Here is a 15244-nt window from a genome sequence, read left to right on the forward strand (position 1 = left end):
AAATATGTAACTTTTGCTCGCTGCAAATGCGCGTTTTCTATCTGTTACTTATATGTTCCATTAACCGGAAATCTATCAGCATAAGATTTGGTCGTTGAAGCAGCTTCTTGCTCATGACCAATAACCCTTTTCCTATTCAACGCATTTTAAACGCTGTGAACGTCAAAATCTACAGGGAACGTTTTTTGCGTAAGATTGTTATAACCCTGTGAACTTCCTCAGATAGTTCATGTGAATATCGTATTAAAATTTGGAAAACACAGATTTAATGCACATTTCTGGGATTAGTGACACACCTGTATGGGCTTCTGAAGAGCACACAATTTCAAGATGTTATATTTTCTTGCTTGCTATAAAAACAATAATGTAAACCCACTCACATTTTCAATAATTATGATTAGAGACGAAAAGACAAAGCTAGTTGCGTCTTAAAAATCGCACACAACTATTTAAAAATAAATGCTTACACAAAAGGAATATGATGAAATCGTTCTTCTAGTATCAATGATTTTCCCATTAAGGTATAAATAAAGTCAACAAATAAGAAATTTTATATGCCTCGAGTATTGTTGCATATTTGCGCCGAATCTGGATTTAGCTTGACTTTGCATCGAGTCAGGAATTAGTGCGAACTCGTACAGCTGGCTTTTGCACTGGTTGAAAACTTGGGTTGGTTTTCACCGTATAATTGAATTTCTACAGCTTGGATTTAGCAAGGTTTAAGTTTTAGAGAGATGCAGCATACCAACTTAACTACTACAAATTTGGCAGTGGATAGCAAGGTTTAAGTTTTAGAGAGATGCAGCATACCAACTTAACTACTACAAATTTGGCAGTGGATTTGGCAGTGATATATGGGTTGGTTAAAGGCTAAAATTGCAACTCTAATCATGCAAATTGAAATTCCTTGAGTTGTTCAGTTTTCAATAAGACTCAGAAGGTTCTCGCTTTCTACTAAAATGGGTCTAGGAGGAAGGTATCATTTACATAACTTGAGGTCCTTGTCCTTGGGGTACCACGAGTCTAGTCATACCTGAAGGTATGTTTTTTTTAATCTTTTTTCTTCTACAGAAATATCTCCGTCAAAATTGTATTACAGGGTTCCTGGATGTTCAGAGGCAAAAAGTCCAGGAGAAGTGGCTGATTGATTACGGATCACTTACAACCCATGAATAGGGTATTAGAACTTTCAATTTCGACCGAATCAGCCCCCCTCTAAAGTTTCAAGGGCTATCTGTACTGTTCTAAGAGGCTATGTAAAAATGATATTTGGATAACACACAACTTTAATCTTGCTTAGTTCCAGTGTGTTGACTGTAATAATATGCAAATTTAGCCTGTATTTTCGAATTTACGTTCCTTTAACTATCGTTGCATTTGCCTTAAAATACTCACGGATCATTTAAAAAGACGACTATAGCAAAGCATGAAACCTAGTAAAGAGCAAATTACGGGCCGTAGGAATCGGAACTTGAAAAATGCGCTTAGAAAGAAAACTTTCTAGTGAGAGGAAATTTCCATTTAAAGCTGATTCACGACTGGTAACTATTATTTCGGTTAAGTTTTATAGTATATAGTTATTAAGTTTAATAGTTTAATGGAAATAAGTTTAACAGTTTAATGGGAATTTTGAAAAGAGCCTGGAAATTCAGTATTGCAGGATTTGTTCAGCTGGTGAACCTATCATAAATGGTCCCTGATGGAAACAAAAGGTACACCATTGGGATTACCATGAACAAAAAGCCTATACAGGAAACTTGCAGTTTTTTGGCTTGAACAACAAGGAAAATCACTTTTTTCATTAGTAGCGTACCTCCATAGGAGGCACGGACCAAGTAAGGACCTTATCCCTGGTGGTCTATAATGGAAACTAGGGTGCCCTCGTCCTGGGTCATACATACAGGTAGAGGAGGAAGAAGGCCCCTCAAATGTACACTCAGCAGGGCTCACCGGTGTGCGCACACGTCCCGTGAGCTACAAACCTTTTCCCAGTCATAGGTTAAATTGTAAGGTGAAACAGAACACGATCGTGGAAAGGATACTCTATAGTAGGACAACTGCAGCAGGTTGTAAGATCCAGATCTATGGACAACAGCCTCTGCAAAGGGCTGCCTCGACCCTGTCAGGAAGCCCTCAAGACTGGAGATCTTTCCACTTGAGGAGTGGTACCTCTCAAGGAAATTATACCCTAGTAAACGACACAGCATTCGAACGGGATTCTGACTAATGGATAATTCTTCTGGGCGTCGTTTGTTTTGGCGGGCGTTTTCGGGCTGAAAAACTCTTCCAAGCTAATTTATCTACTAAGGCTTACCTCCACGTAGTAGCTAATATTTGTAGGTATGAATATGTTGAGTTGGAGGTAATAGGCTTCAGATTGTCTGTGCAGGATTTTGACTCTTGTTGATAGAGGAGCAACGCCAAGTGCTGAAAACCGTGTTCTGACCAAGATGGGCCTAGGATTGCGCAAGGCCTCCAGTCATACTGGAGGTTCCAGGAATGTCTTGCTGTCCAGTTCTAAGCTTGATTAAGCACTTAGGTATAGTCTTGAGAAGATGTATTGGTCCCCATCCTGCACTACTATCCGGGACTATTGCTTTTCCCAAGGCCAAAATAATTTCAAGGATGTCAAGGATATGAGAATCACAACTTGGAATATTACGACGTTCAAAAATAACTACCATATCGATATTTTGACTTAAAAATTCAGAGGATTCGAACTGGACTTATTGGGATTTTTAGAAACTCACATGCCAGGGGAAGGAAACATGAAATTAGGTGATACAGAACTTATTTACTCAGGCAAGAAGGATGGGGTACATAGACAGGGAATAGGGCTCATGATGAATAAGAAAGCTGCCAAGTTATCATTTAACTCGTGCAAGGTATCAGTTATAGTAGTATACACCCCTTTAGAACCGACTGAAGGAGATAGTAGTGGCTCATACGAATTTTATTTACAGTTACAGGAACAAACAGACAGGTTACTAGGTAGAAACATGGTGTTTTTATTAGGAAATTTTAGCGCCCAGGTCGGTAGAAATGGGGATAGATGGTGTCCAAGCCTAGGTAAATTTTGTGTAAGAAAAGAAAACAGTAATGGCTACAGACCGCTGCAATTTTGAATGTATAGAAATATAGTTATAACTAATACAGTATTTGGTCATAAAATGGCCCTAAGTTAACATGGTATTCACGTGATTGTAAGAGAGCTAACCTTATTGATTGTATTATTGTAAACCGAAGACCGGCATGATCAATACAAGATACTTGGGTATATAGGAGTGCTGTTATTGATGCTAAAAGTAAACACCACCATCTAGTAGTGTCTAGGGTTAATTTAAAGATGAAATTTCGAAATGGTAGCTGCCACCCGGGATGTTATGATGTCGGTAGACTGCAGAATGAGAATTTGAGAAAAACTTTCCAGGAGCAGTTAAATACTAAGCTAGAGAAATTAAAATTTGAAAATGTAGAAGATGGATGGATTTGTGTAGTTGCTGATGGTGGGTTAGGGAACGAATTTAGGAACACAGCTATGAATATTAGCGAAAAAGCTTTACTTTTTATGGAGAGGAGAAGGGGCTTGTACCAGAATTATCTGAGAGGTAGATCATTTGAAAATAAGATGAGTGTACAGAAACTGGAGAAAGCACTAAAAGTAGAGGCCATGGATAAAATTGCCGAGGATCTGGAATATGCAGCCAGACGGCATAATAGTAAAATATGGTACTGGCTTGTTAACAAATTGAGAGGGTGTAGTCAATCCCGACTTACCCCAGTTAAAGATAGGAATGGGGCCACAATTACTGATAAGGAAAGACTTAATGAGAGATGGGCAGAGTTTTGAGAATGTCTTAAAACAGGATAGAAATGCAGGAAAAGATATAAAGAAAAATGAAAAAAGTTTGTCATACCTTGGATGTGAAGGAAGATTTGTTTTGTGAGGAATAATTAGCGTCAGTACTAAAAGGATTAAAAAATAATAAGGCCCCAGGTGCTGAATGAGTGGTAAATGAGTTTTTTAAATATGGTGGCTCTGAGATTAGGAATACGTTACTGAAGATTATGAATATGATTTTTGAAAAAGGAGAAATACCTAGCGATTTTTCAAAAACCCTATTTAAAGTACTGTATAAGAAAGGTGATAAGATTGGGCGTGGTAATTACACAGTAGCAAATTATTATACAGGTAATTATACAGGCTCTGTAGGTAGCAAATTACTTAGTTATTATGATACTTTTTAGACTGAGAGATGCAGCAGACAAAGTTTTAAGAGAACTGTGCGGTTTTAGGAAGGATAGAGGATGTGTCGACCAAACTTTTCACTCTTAGGTTAATAACTGAGAAGTGCCTGAGTTATCCCTTTAGTTCTAAGTTGTATAGATTATGACCAAGCGTTCGATTCTGTTGATAGAAGAGCTTTAGCAAAGGTCTTATCCTTGTATAAACCAGACAATTACATTACAGTGATTATTGCTATGTACGAGAACACCATTGCTGCGGTTAAGGTGGGAAATGAGGTTAGGAGCTGGTTTCGTATTACATCAGGAGTTAAGCAGGATTGTGTTCTATCCCCCTTTTTTACGGATCAGTTTGATTGACTATGTCTTAAGGAGCATAGGAAAGGCAATAGGAGAACATGGAATCAAACAGGGAAGAAGAACCTTCCTGGACTTAGATTATGCTGATGATTTAAGCATCCTAGACGAAAGCGTGGGCAAAATGAATGAATTTTTAGAAGTTTTGCGAGTTCTAGAATAGGTTTTGAAAATTAATGTTAAGAAGACTAAGTCGCTAAGGCTAGAAATAAGTTAAGATGAAAAGGTGACGTTTCACAAGAATGTGACATGGGATGTACAGAATATATAGAATTACGACACATCTTAACATTCCAAGTCATTCAAATCCTAGGACAATTACATGGGACACAGTCAAAAAAGGATATTAATTTACAGGTACTTCCAACATAATTATATGACAAGTCCTACTCTTGAATCAATCCTGGAGATAAAGAATGCCAAAAATGAACGTCGGTCCATATTTTTCACGTGCAACTTTCTTGACATACTTGCAGTATCGCTCGAGTAGTTCCAGATAAACTGCTACGATTCCTTTTATTTAACTATATTAAGTATTTATACCATTTTTTATCCTAAATATTTTTCTGGTTGGAATCATCTGCCCTGTACTGGAATAGAGACATGTGCCCGTTTTTTTACAATTGAATTTCGTTCTTCAAAACCAACAGTCCCATAAAGTCCTTTTACAAAGATCATACAAGATTATATTTCCTACAGAAAGAAAATGTACTTTTGGATTTTAATCCAAATTCGAACTTTCACGCCCTTTTAGACAGAGATTTCTTGCAAAATATAACAATTGCTTCAAATTAAGAACTATTCAAGTCAGTCATATAAAACAGAAATAACATAAAATTGTTTGACGAAACGCAAAATTAGTCAAAAATTTGAAATTTTTTACAAATCACATAAAATTTTATTTTCACATGTCACTTTTCGGTTTCTAAATGAAATAAATAAAATAAAATAACACCAATCATATGGAGTTATGTGCCCAGGCTCTTGTGTTGTACCTTCGAAATTATTTTTAAAAGTAAAAAAAACTTTTTTATCAAGAGAATTAATCCCACATTTTTTTTTCAGTGGATGAATTGTGTCTCAATCGCAAATACCCAGAACAAAAGAATCTGAACTACTGCAGTAAACATGTAACATATACTTTCCAGATCATTAGAGTTCACTTTTAACATTTTCAAGCACAATTCTTTATGCATAGAGGTCCTCGTAACAAAAAAAAAAAAAAAAAAAAAAAAAAAAAAAAAAAAAAAAAAAAAAAAAAAAAAAAAAAAAAAAAAAAAAAAACTATAGGCAATAGAAAGAAAAAAATTTAGTTAAGACAAGCCACAATAAGTTAGACAGGTCAAAATTGAAAAAAAAACAAAAAATTACAATGAATCGAGATACGAAACCAAAAAGAGAATAGGTCTACCTAAAAGAAGATTCGTATTGCTAGACTGGGAATAAGATTCATAGAGCCGTAAAATTTACCTGTTCTTTAATTTGGAAAAGGATGGTCTTCCTGGAACTTCAACAAATTTCGCTTCTTTCATTAGAGTCTGCAGTAAGTCTCTATTTGTATTAACAGGTGGCAAATACAAATATAACTCCAATACCTCTCCTTGAATCCAAAACTGCAGTAGATGCTGTTCAGGTAGAAAATCTACGAACGATAATGAAAAGGACAGGTCAAAAAGATCCCCACATACACCAACATACATATTTTCTTGAGCCTGAGAAGCACAATCAATCCAGTTGTATTGGTTTGCTGGTATGACGGTCTCAAATTCGTTGAACTTGACTGAAAAATTCCATGTATAGGGTATGAATTGTAGAATGTCTGGCATACTTTTAGACGACCAGTCGGCTATCAAATCTGAAAAAAAAACAATTACAATGATTTTGATTGGAAAATTCTACAAGATCTGCAAGATTGAATTCAATAGGATCCGTACAAATTGACACAAACAGATATAAGACAGCTCATGACAACAAAACAAAAATATTTTTCGTCAATATTGAGTGACATTTGTTTGAAGTTAAAATTGAAATAGATATTAGAGGAAAACACTAAAAGCAATTTAGAAGCTCTCCTCAATTTTTAACAGGCAGTTAGTCCTGGACAGTAAACTATGCATAAACTGAGCGTGGGGGGGGGGTTACTAGAAAGTGGTTCCATTTTCGAATATCAAGACATTTTGGGTTAATTCCAAATTTTGCTCCACAGTAGAGGTAAATAATAGGGTATCCAATCACTTTCTAGCCAAATTTCAGTTAATATTTAAGAAAGAAGTATGTGATCTAGAGGAACAAGACATTCAGGATTTTTAAGAGCTATTTGCGTTTTGGAATTCGGAAACCTTCTAAGATTGTTCTATAGAAAAACTGCGGCCTAAAAGCGCACTTCTTTGGTGGTATTTTTGTCTTCTTCGGTGGTATATTATTAAGCTGCGGGAGCAAAAGGTTTTTTTTAAGGGTATAAATTGTAGGATGTGTAGCGGCCATTTATACGACCATTCGTCTCTTAGATTTAGAAATGATAGTACGGAAGATATTTAGATAAAAAATTGTCTGTTTTTTTTTATATCCTAACCAGGTTTCAGGCTAGGCATAACTAGATTTGAGGCAAGATTGAGCAACGAATTCACATTTGAGTTAGGGCTATACATACTGGGATATCAGCAAGATCATTTCTCGTTAACATTTAGTTGTATTTTAACGTTAAATCTATAACGAACGATGATTGACTCTTCATTTTTACTTCTACTCGTATGATTATTCCAAAGGGCTACATAAATCAAACAATTACGGGCTAAAGTGCACCTCTTTGGTTCCCCTTTCGACCCCTTATTTCAGCAAAGAACTTCTTCCTTTGGCTAAAATAGTACTATTTCATGCAAAAATATTCTAAAACTTGTCATGAAAGTCCCCTTGAAATTTATGCGTTTTAATTACATTCATTATTACCGCGTTACCTAATAAGTAAAAACACGAGATAGCGTCCTGTCATCCATGCACCAGTAAAGGCATTACACGGAGAAATCTTTTACAACTTGGGAGCTCAATATGTCGTCAAACAGGCCCTTATGTATAAATTTCTCTGTTACTTTAGACATTCCTCCATATATTGATAAGACAATATTTAAGATACCCCAAAACAAGGATAACCTCTGAATATACGTCAGATCCTTCCCATTTTATAATCCGTTTCTAAACCTGTGGCTGTCCTCCTCTAAGGCTGTGCTAGAGAAGAAGAGAAACAAAAGACTTTATGCAAGGGAGAGGGGTCAAAACGTTATGCAAGGGAGAGGGGTCAATAGTAAACTTTGGGCCACTAATTTTCTTTTTTCAGAGGGGAGGAACTTCTTTAGACAAATCTCAGACGGAATGTTTCAGTACATTAGTTCTTGAGAAGCGTGACAAATAGTAAAGCTTCAGGGTAAGGATCAGAGAGTCAAGGGGGGGGGTACTAGTAGGGGTCAAATCTGCTAAAAAAAAAAAAGAAAAAGGACCCCTCACTGCGACGAAAAAGTGTGGCAAAAAAAAAACACACACATGGTCAGTTTCCAGCCAGAATCGAGTTAAATTTGCTTTAAAAATATATTAAATTGAGGATGAGATGTCATTCTTTATTTCCCTTAAAGTTGCGTGAATTTAAAAATAAATTTACCGCCATTAAAACCAAACTCTCATTTTCATCAAAATCACTCTAGTTTATACTCGTCCTTGCTGGAGTCCTTTACTATGCGCAGAGACGCCTCTCCCAACATGCAAAAGACTCGAATCACTGAATCCCCCACTTGTGTCACCATATACTTTTCATTTATTTTCACTGAGTCACTTTTTTTTTAAATATAGAAATGTAAAAAAATAGAGGGCTCTTACATACAAATGAACTGTATTTTAGAGGCCATAGAACCCACGGTGTCTACTAACATATGGTAACAGGTCACTTCGCATTACTGACATAAAGAAGCTTTGGACAGAATTTTAATAATTACTTTAGTCAAATTCTCAATAAGTGAAAAATTATGAGTAATAAGAATACAAATAAATAATGAAAAATAAATACTTGTATTAACTAATACAAAAATATACAGTAAGCAAATAATTGACAAATTAATAAGTAAGTATTAATAGTATTTGGTAATCCAGAAAGACATGGTATATTCAAACATTTGAATCACAAAGCAAATTGAATTGCCATTGAATCACCGATTGAGTGAACCACTCAACATTTGTTCGCCATTTGCCCACCAAGCATCTGCCCATTTGCCCATCTGCAGTAAATATTTATTTGTGTTTTTCTGTGTGCGACTTTCAATTGCCTTCTTTACTTCCGTCAGAATTTTTTTTTCGTATAATGCAAAAAAAAATTATACAAAAATACAGACCGGACGACCATATCAATAAATTACAAATAAAACTAACGCTTTTGACACTTAGCTCAAAACAAAAAAGGGTTTATTTTATAATTAAGAAATCTTTTTCTAAATTGAAATTATTTTGATCTGATAAAACACCAAAAAAATTTCAAATCGCTTTATAAAAGCATGAAAACACTAATAAACACCTTACCATATTCTTCTTCTTTGTTCTTTGAGATTGAAAATAAAATAAGTATTAGAGCTACAAAGAGAAAGAAATGAAATGTAAGAATAAATACATTTGTGACTCTCAATATGTTTATATTATTTCAAAAGGACATTTTTTTGTCACTATTTCTTTCTTTTTCCCTGTTTTTATCAAAACGATAGAAACATTTCCTTGGAAAGAACAAACATGTCAATGAAGATTTTTAATCGTTTACAAATTTCGTTTCCAAGGATAACTTTAGCGAAGATCCCATCGAGTACATTCGGAAAATCGATATATTTTCATTATTGCTATCAAACAAACTGTAAAAATAAGATGAAAATTGAGATCCGGTACTACCTGTCCCATTTAATCGTGTCTCTGGCTAAGAGTGAAAATTTACAAAACTAACAAAGATACACTAACAAATCTGAATTTCATTTTAGGCCAAATTACCAATTTTCTCACTTTTTTTCTAAGCACTTTCCCTAGCTAAGAACAAGACAATAATTTTTACAGACCATTTTTTTTATTGTATTTCCTTTATTGTCTTTATATATTTTTTTATTATTATTATTATTTTCCTTTATTGTATTCCTTTATTGTCTTTATATATTTTTTTATTATTATTATTATTATTTTACGTATTGGTTCTTCGCTTTTTGCATGTTTGTTCTTATATATGAGCGTTTTTGGTAATTATGAGTCTTTTTGGAGACCGGAGGATTTGTTTCGGTGACTGATATAAAGATAAAGATATTTTTATGGTATTTCTATGGCATTTTTTTGTAAGTTTTACCTTGGAAGAATTCCTTGTGGTCGTAAATAATATAGGTAGACATTCGAGAGCCTCCAATTGTGAAATTCCAACACTGATAATCATTCCAAAGTAGTGGATAGTGCATACTAACTGATATTTCTAGTCGCTCACACTCAGCCAAATTCCGGAACTATAAAAGAAAAAACTAGCATTGGAAGGAAACTATGGGGCTGGTCCAACTTTGTATGATTTTTATTATAAGTTGCTATAATTGCTCTGACCTGCAAAATTTGTATGCACCCTCCTGTCTTACTTTTTAACTTATTCTTCTTTCAAACTACTTACCAGAGTCAACTAAAGCATACCGTTGTTGCAGAGCATGGTAAAGGATGGTAAATATTGGTGTATACACAGATTTTGAAAAAAAAACAGCAGGCTAGCTTTCAATTTGTAAATATTGAAGAATTTGCACTTGTTTTGGCTTGTAGTCAGGTGGGTGGAATTACATTCTGTCCAATTAAAATTACTATAAGCGTTCCATCTGCGCAGTAATTCGTGACGTCATTTCCCATAGTAACCAAAATTTTCAAGACGCTACAAAACCACAATGTATATTCATTATTTCTATTGTAGTTGGCTAAATTTCTAGTCGTAAAGTAGACATTTTTTTCTTGAATTGAATTATATAGTAGGCTATCTATTGAAAATATTTTTTTAAGGAGAGAGCTGATTATCAATTATCGCTTATAATTTTGAAAGGATCTAGGAAATAAGTACAAGAGCGTTTGTCAAGAATTTAGACGGAAGTGCTTATTTCCTACAATAACGTGCATAATTACAACCATCCCTTAGAAACTTTTATTACACTCTGACTAATTGCTTGACTATCGTGAAACGATACTTTCAAATATAAATTTCGCAGCCCTTGACAAAAAATATAAATCCTTTCAGGAAGAACTCCCCACCAGTTATACCAAACAAATACAAAGTAGAAGCAATAGGGAAAATCTTTTCAAGACAGTGGAAATCGGTTCTGTGAATATTTCGGCCCTATGTCCAAGGGCCGTCTTCAGCACAATACAAAGATCCTGGTTGAACTTCGTTGAAGTAAGGATGCTAGGACTGTTTTTAAAAAAGTTTTAAAAACTATTTAGTTTTAATTCTCACAATTTAATGTAAGTTTATTTATATATACATATTTTCACTCTTGTTCTCGTATTGTGCTGAAGACGGCCCTTGGACATAGGGCCGAAATATTCACAGAACCGATTTCCACTGTCTTGAAAAGATTTTCCCTATTGTTTCTACTTTGTATTTGTTTGTTATGGAAAGGCAGTGTGGTCTTCGTCGCTATTTTCACTAGTTATACCTACAACACCCCTCCCCCCTACTTTAGGCAGATGTTGTCTTACCGACAAACTTGTAGAAGCCTCGACAAGAAATAACTGACCATCCACTTTGATAGTGTATCCTTCTTCTTTGACGATCCAGGGGATACTAATCTCCATGTAAGAGCCCTGATTGGCGATAATGTGGAAAGCTTTTGTCTCCTGAAAAATTTAAAGCACAAATATTGTATTAAAAATAGCTAAAAGAAACAAAAATATAACTCAAGATAATGGAAAATGCAGCAAATAACCATAAACCAAAATACTCTATTGATTTTTTGGAAAGAATTTAAATTTATGTCAAGTTTTTCAAGCAGGATTTTTTTCCCGAAAACACTGTTCTTTACAAACATTGCGTTATTTCTCTGCTATATATGACCCTGAAAAGAAATCACCACATAAAATAATAATTTATAAGACATAAATTTTCAAGATAATACGCAAAAACGCTATAATCTTAGGAATATATCTGCTTTAATCTTATCAAAGATAACAATTGGGTTTTCCCCGAGCTCTTGGACGTCATGTTAGTTCATTCATTTAGCATTGCAAAAGAAGAATCGGAGTGAAAATTCCATTTTGAATTCAAATTTGAAACCATTTTGAACTAAAACTTAATTTGAATCAAAATTATATTTTGAACCAATACTAATTTGGCATCAAATCAAGTTTATAGTCCCTTAAACAGGAGTATCTGCACAGGAAACCAAAACAGAGATACGTTCGTTTCCCATTCTTTAACCCAAATAGAAAATCATACACATTTTCTACCAACTCATAAAACGGCGTCAGCAATGGAAGAGAGTTGATAAAACGCTATTAAGATCATTTGAATGGGTTAAAGGGTTTAAGTTATTTAAAAGACACAACTAGAAAAGTTCAATTCACTCGATTTTCAAGGTAATGAATGAAAAGTACTACTACTACTACTAACAACTCCCCCTTACGCACTGGAAGAAGAAGCCCGGAGGACAGAAAAAGATATGGTTATCGGCAGATAGAGCCGACCTCGAGCCAATGGGAGGTTTCAAGAAGCACGGGCATCGCTGGAATAGACAGTAAAGTCAGTTGATCGAGCCAGTCGCACTTGAAAGAGAACGATGGAGGGACCCTTTTTGGCAAATTCAGGATGCCACGATGGGCCTGGACAAGGCTCAAACGTGACCCAAGTACAAGTACAAGTACTAACAACTCACCAAAACCCACTTGCTTATTTGAGTGGCTCACTTACCGAGTCGCTTAAGTCCTAAATAACTAAAAAAAAAAGCCGCAAAGAAGTTGCGTTGTTGGTGTTAATTATAACGCACTGACAGCATAACAGCAAAACTATTCAAGTTTTGTTTCTTTTTTACTTATGGGTTTGGATATCATCAGTGTTTAGATGCTTTCAAATGCTACTCCTCATTGCGACCCCAGCACATCGCATTTTTACCATTTCATTATTAGTCCCAACCACCTGAGACCAACAAAGCTGCATACAAACCTTTTCCACCTCACTTTTCCACCCTGCTTTCCCTTTTTATTCCCCCAACAAGACTTTTGCTTGGTTCATATATTACTTTTTCTTAAAGAGCACCTTTTAACGACTATTAAAGAAAGAGCCTCCTGCATTTTAGCTTGCTTTTTAAGGTTTGTCTTTTTTATATTGTTCGGTGGACTTTTAGCTATACATTTTTTTTCTCATTATTCTTATTCCTTTACCAAGGACGGTCAAGTGGGGGTCTCTGCCGAAACATTTGCATTTTTCCCCTTTTTTTCACTGGCTGTGATTTACCTCTTTTCCTTCATCCTCCGATGTTTTCCCGTTCTGTCATATTTAGCCAGTGTGATCTTAAAATTATTTACAATAATCAAGTATTTAAAAACATTCAATTTTATTTCGTCACTTTGTGGTATTAACCCTCATTTTTAAAATATTTCAGGAAATTTTCAGGAATTATAGAAAAAAAACTAAAAATCTACATAAGCGCATTGACGCTAAGATCTTCAAAATTATAAAGCGGAATAATCCGTTTGGATTATGAACCGAAAAAAAATTTTAAGACAAACTTTACAGGAGAATGACTCACTCTTTGCTTGGAAAACAAGATATCAAATGTAGCTTGATTCAACATGCTTAGGCGGATATCAAACGAATGTAATCTTCGACGCTCTCCTGGTACAGCAGGACGTGTCAGCTATAAAATAATAGAAGAATATTATTTGAAAAATATATTTGAGAAACAAATATATTATTACTAGCTGTTGGGGTGGCGCTTCGCGCCACCCCATCTCTGCTCAACAATATTCAAAAATGTGTATTTTGTTCAAACAAATCAAAAGGTCTAATAGCTATACTTCCAGGGATTCCATATCCCCAAAGACCCCGGGGCGAGGATTGTAAAAAATGAATTTCATCTATTTTTAATGCAGGATTTATCATTAGAAAAGGGAAATGTTTGATTTTGCGTGTATCGAAAAGGCTAAGTGTATCAAGGTGAAATTTTAGAGAATGTTGAAGGATATGTTAAAGTTGGTAAACTAAATAAAAGGCATTCCATGCATGCAGTTTATCAACAAGGAGGATATGCAATATCTTAAGAGTGGCGTACTGAGTTAAACCTCTCAGGACATATTGAAGGGATGTTTAAAAGTGGTTGGAGGGCTGTCAGCCCCCTCCCATGCCCTTTTTAGCTCCCTATAGTTTTTGAGATTGCTGTCGAACACACTCAAAAAACACTCTGTGCATGCTGGTTGTCGAAGAGACGCATCAGCAATATCTAAGGAACGGCTGAGGGTATCAAATTGAAACTTTCAGGATATCTTGGGGCGGGATGTTTAAGAGAGATCAGAGGGCACAGCCCCCCTGGTCTTTTTAGATGTCCCCCTTCCCTCGACACTGATCAAAATTTTGAAAAAGTGATATTTTTCAAAATAGTCAAAAGGTCTAGTAACTAAGACTCCAGGGATGCTACACCCCCTACAGCCATATGGGCAAGGATTTTGTAACAAGTATATTTTGATAAGAGATGATGTAATACACGTATCTCTTGAAAATCTGCTTTTCTAAGGCATGATGTAATATTTGAGTGATTTCACCGCCTGACTTTTTTGCTCTTTGTTTTGCTGACCTTTGTTTTGCTCTTTACTAGAGCCCAACCAAGACAAGCCAAATGCTTTTTCCTGTTACTTAATAAAGAATGATGAAAAATAATGGGGATGATGGTGAGAGGCAACGCTCTACAGTTGCCATAGCACAAAGCCATGCATCGTCAACGTATTATTAACTACTTCTTTTATTTTTCACCCGTTCAGAAACTTAGAGAAACAGAAACTTAAACTTATAGAAACTTAGAGAGGGTTCGTTCAACTTGAAATTGAAAGTTGTAGTGTTTTTTTCAAGAATCAGATGACTGGATCAATATGGTAATAATAAACCAATAATAAAAATTATGACTACGCTAAAATATTTCTCTTTTCTATTCAACATTTTGGTCAAGAACTTTCAAGTAGATAAACTAAAATTGCAATGAAAACAAAAAAACAATAATACATAATAATAATATATGATTTATAAAAATATTAACAACGTAATGATACTAATAATAATTATTGCGTAATTAATAATACGAATAGCCCCTATACTACAGTCATACTAACAAACACGCAATTTTACACAGAAACCCCAGAGAAAGAACAATACATGGTGTTTTTCATCGGCTGTAAATTATCGATTAATTCTTGTTGTTATCGTATCGATAACATACGACAGCTTGTCGTATCGAGAAGTTATTGATCGTCAGTTATATATTTCATAAATCTTTCTGTTGGTCAAATTTGTCACAAAGATGGAATATTTACTTAAATTTTATTTTAATAAGGCAGTGTGACCCTCATTGTTAATGACAATATGTCACTAAGAATTCATGCTAAAACTATTAATCTATTATCGAGGAAGCAC

At 34.9% G+C, this 15244-nt stretch overlaps 1 protein-coding gene across 3 annotated transcripts in view; it reads right to left on the reverse strand.

Annotated features, from left to right (window-relative positions):
* The window catches only part of LOC136039305 (bridge-like lipid transfer protein family member 1), a 279590-nt gene that overhangs the window by 235266 nt on the left and 29080 nt on the right, over positions 1-15244 (reverse strand). For all 3 annotated transcript variants that reach the window (XM_065722912.1, XM_065722913.1, XM_065722911.1), the window contains exons 7-10: positions 13374-13481; positions 11329-11466; positions 9956-10106; positions 6073-6457 (exon numbers count right to left, since the gene is read on the reverse strand). In XM_065722912.1, coding sequence (XP_065578984.1) covers positions 6073-6457; positions 9956-10106; positions 11329-11466; positions 13374-13481 — 782 coding nt within the window. The remainder of the gene's footprint in view (positions 1-6072; positions 6458-9955; positions 10107-11328; positions 11467-13373; positions 13482-15244) is intronic.

The sequence above is a fragment of the Artemia franciscana genome, chromosome 19 (assembly GCF_032884065.1).
Source record: "Artemia franciscana chromosome 19, ASM3288406v1, whole genome shotgun sequence".
Lineage (NCBI taxonomy): Eukaryota > Metazoa > Arthropoda > Branchiopoda > Anostraca > Artemiidae > Artemia > Artemia franciscana.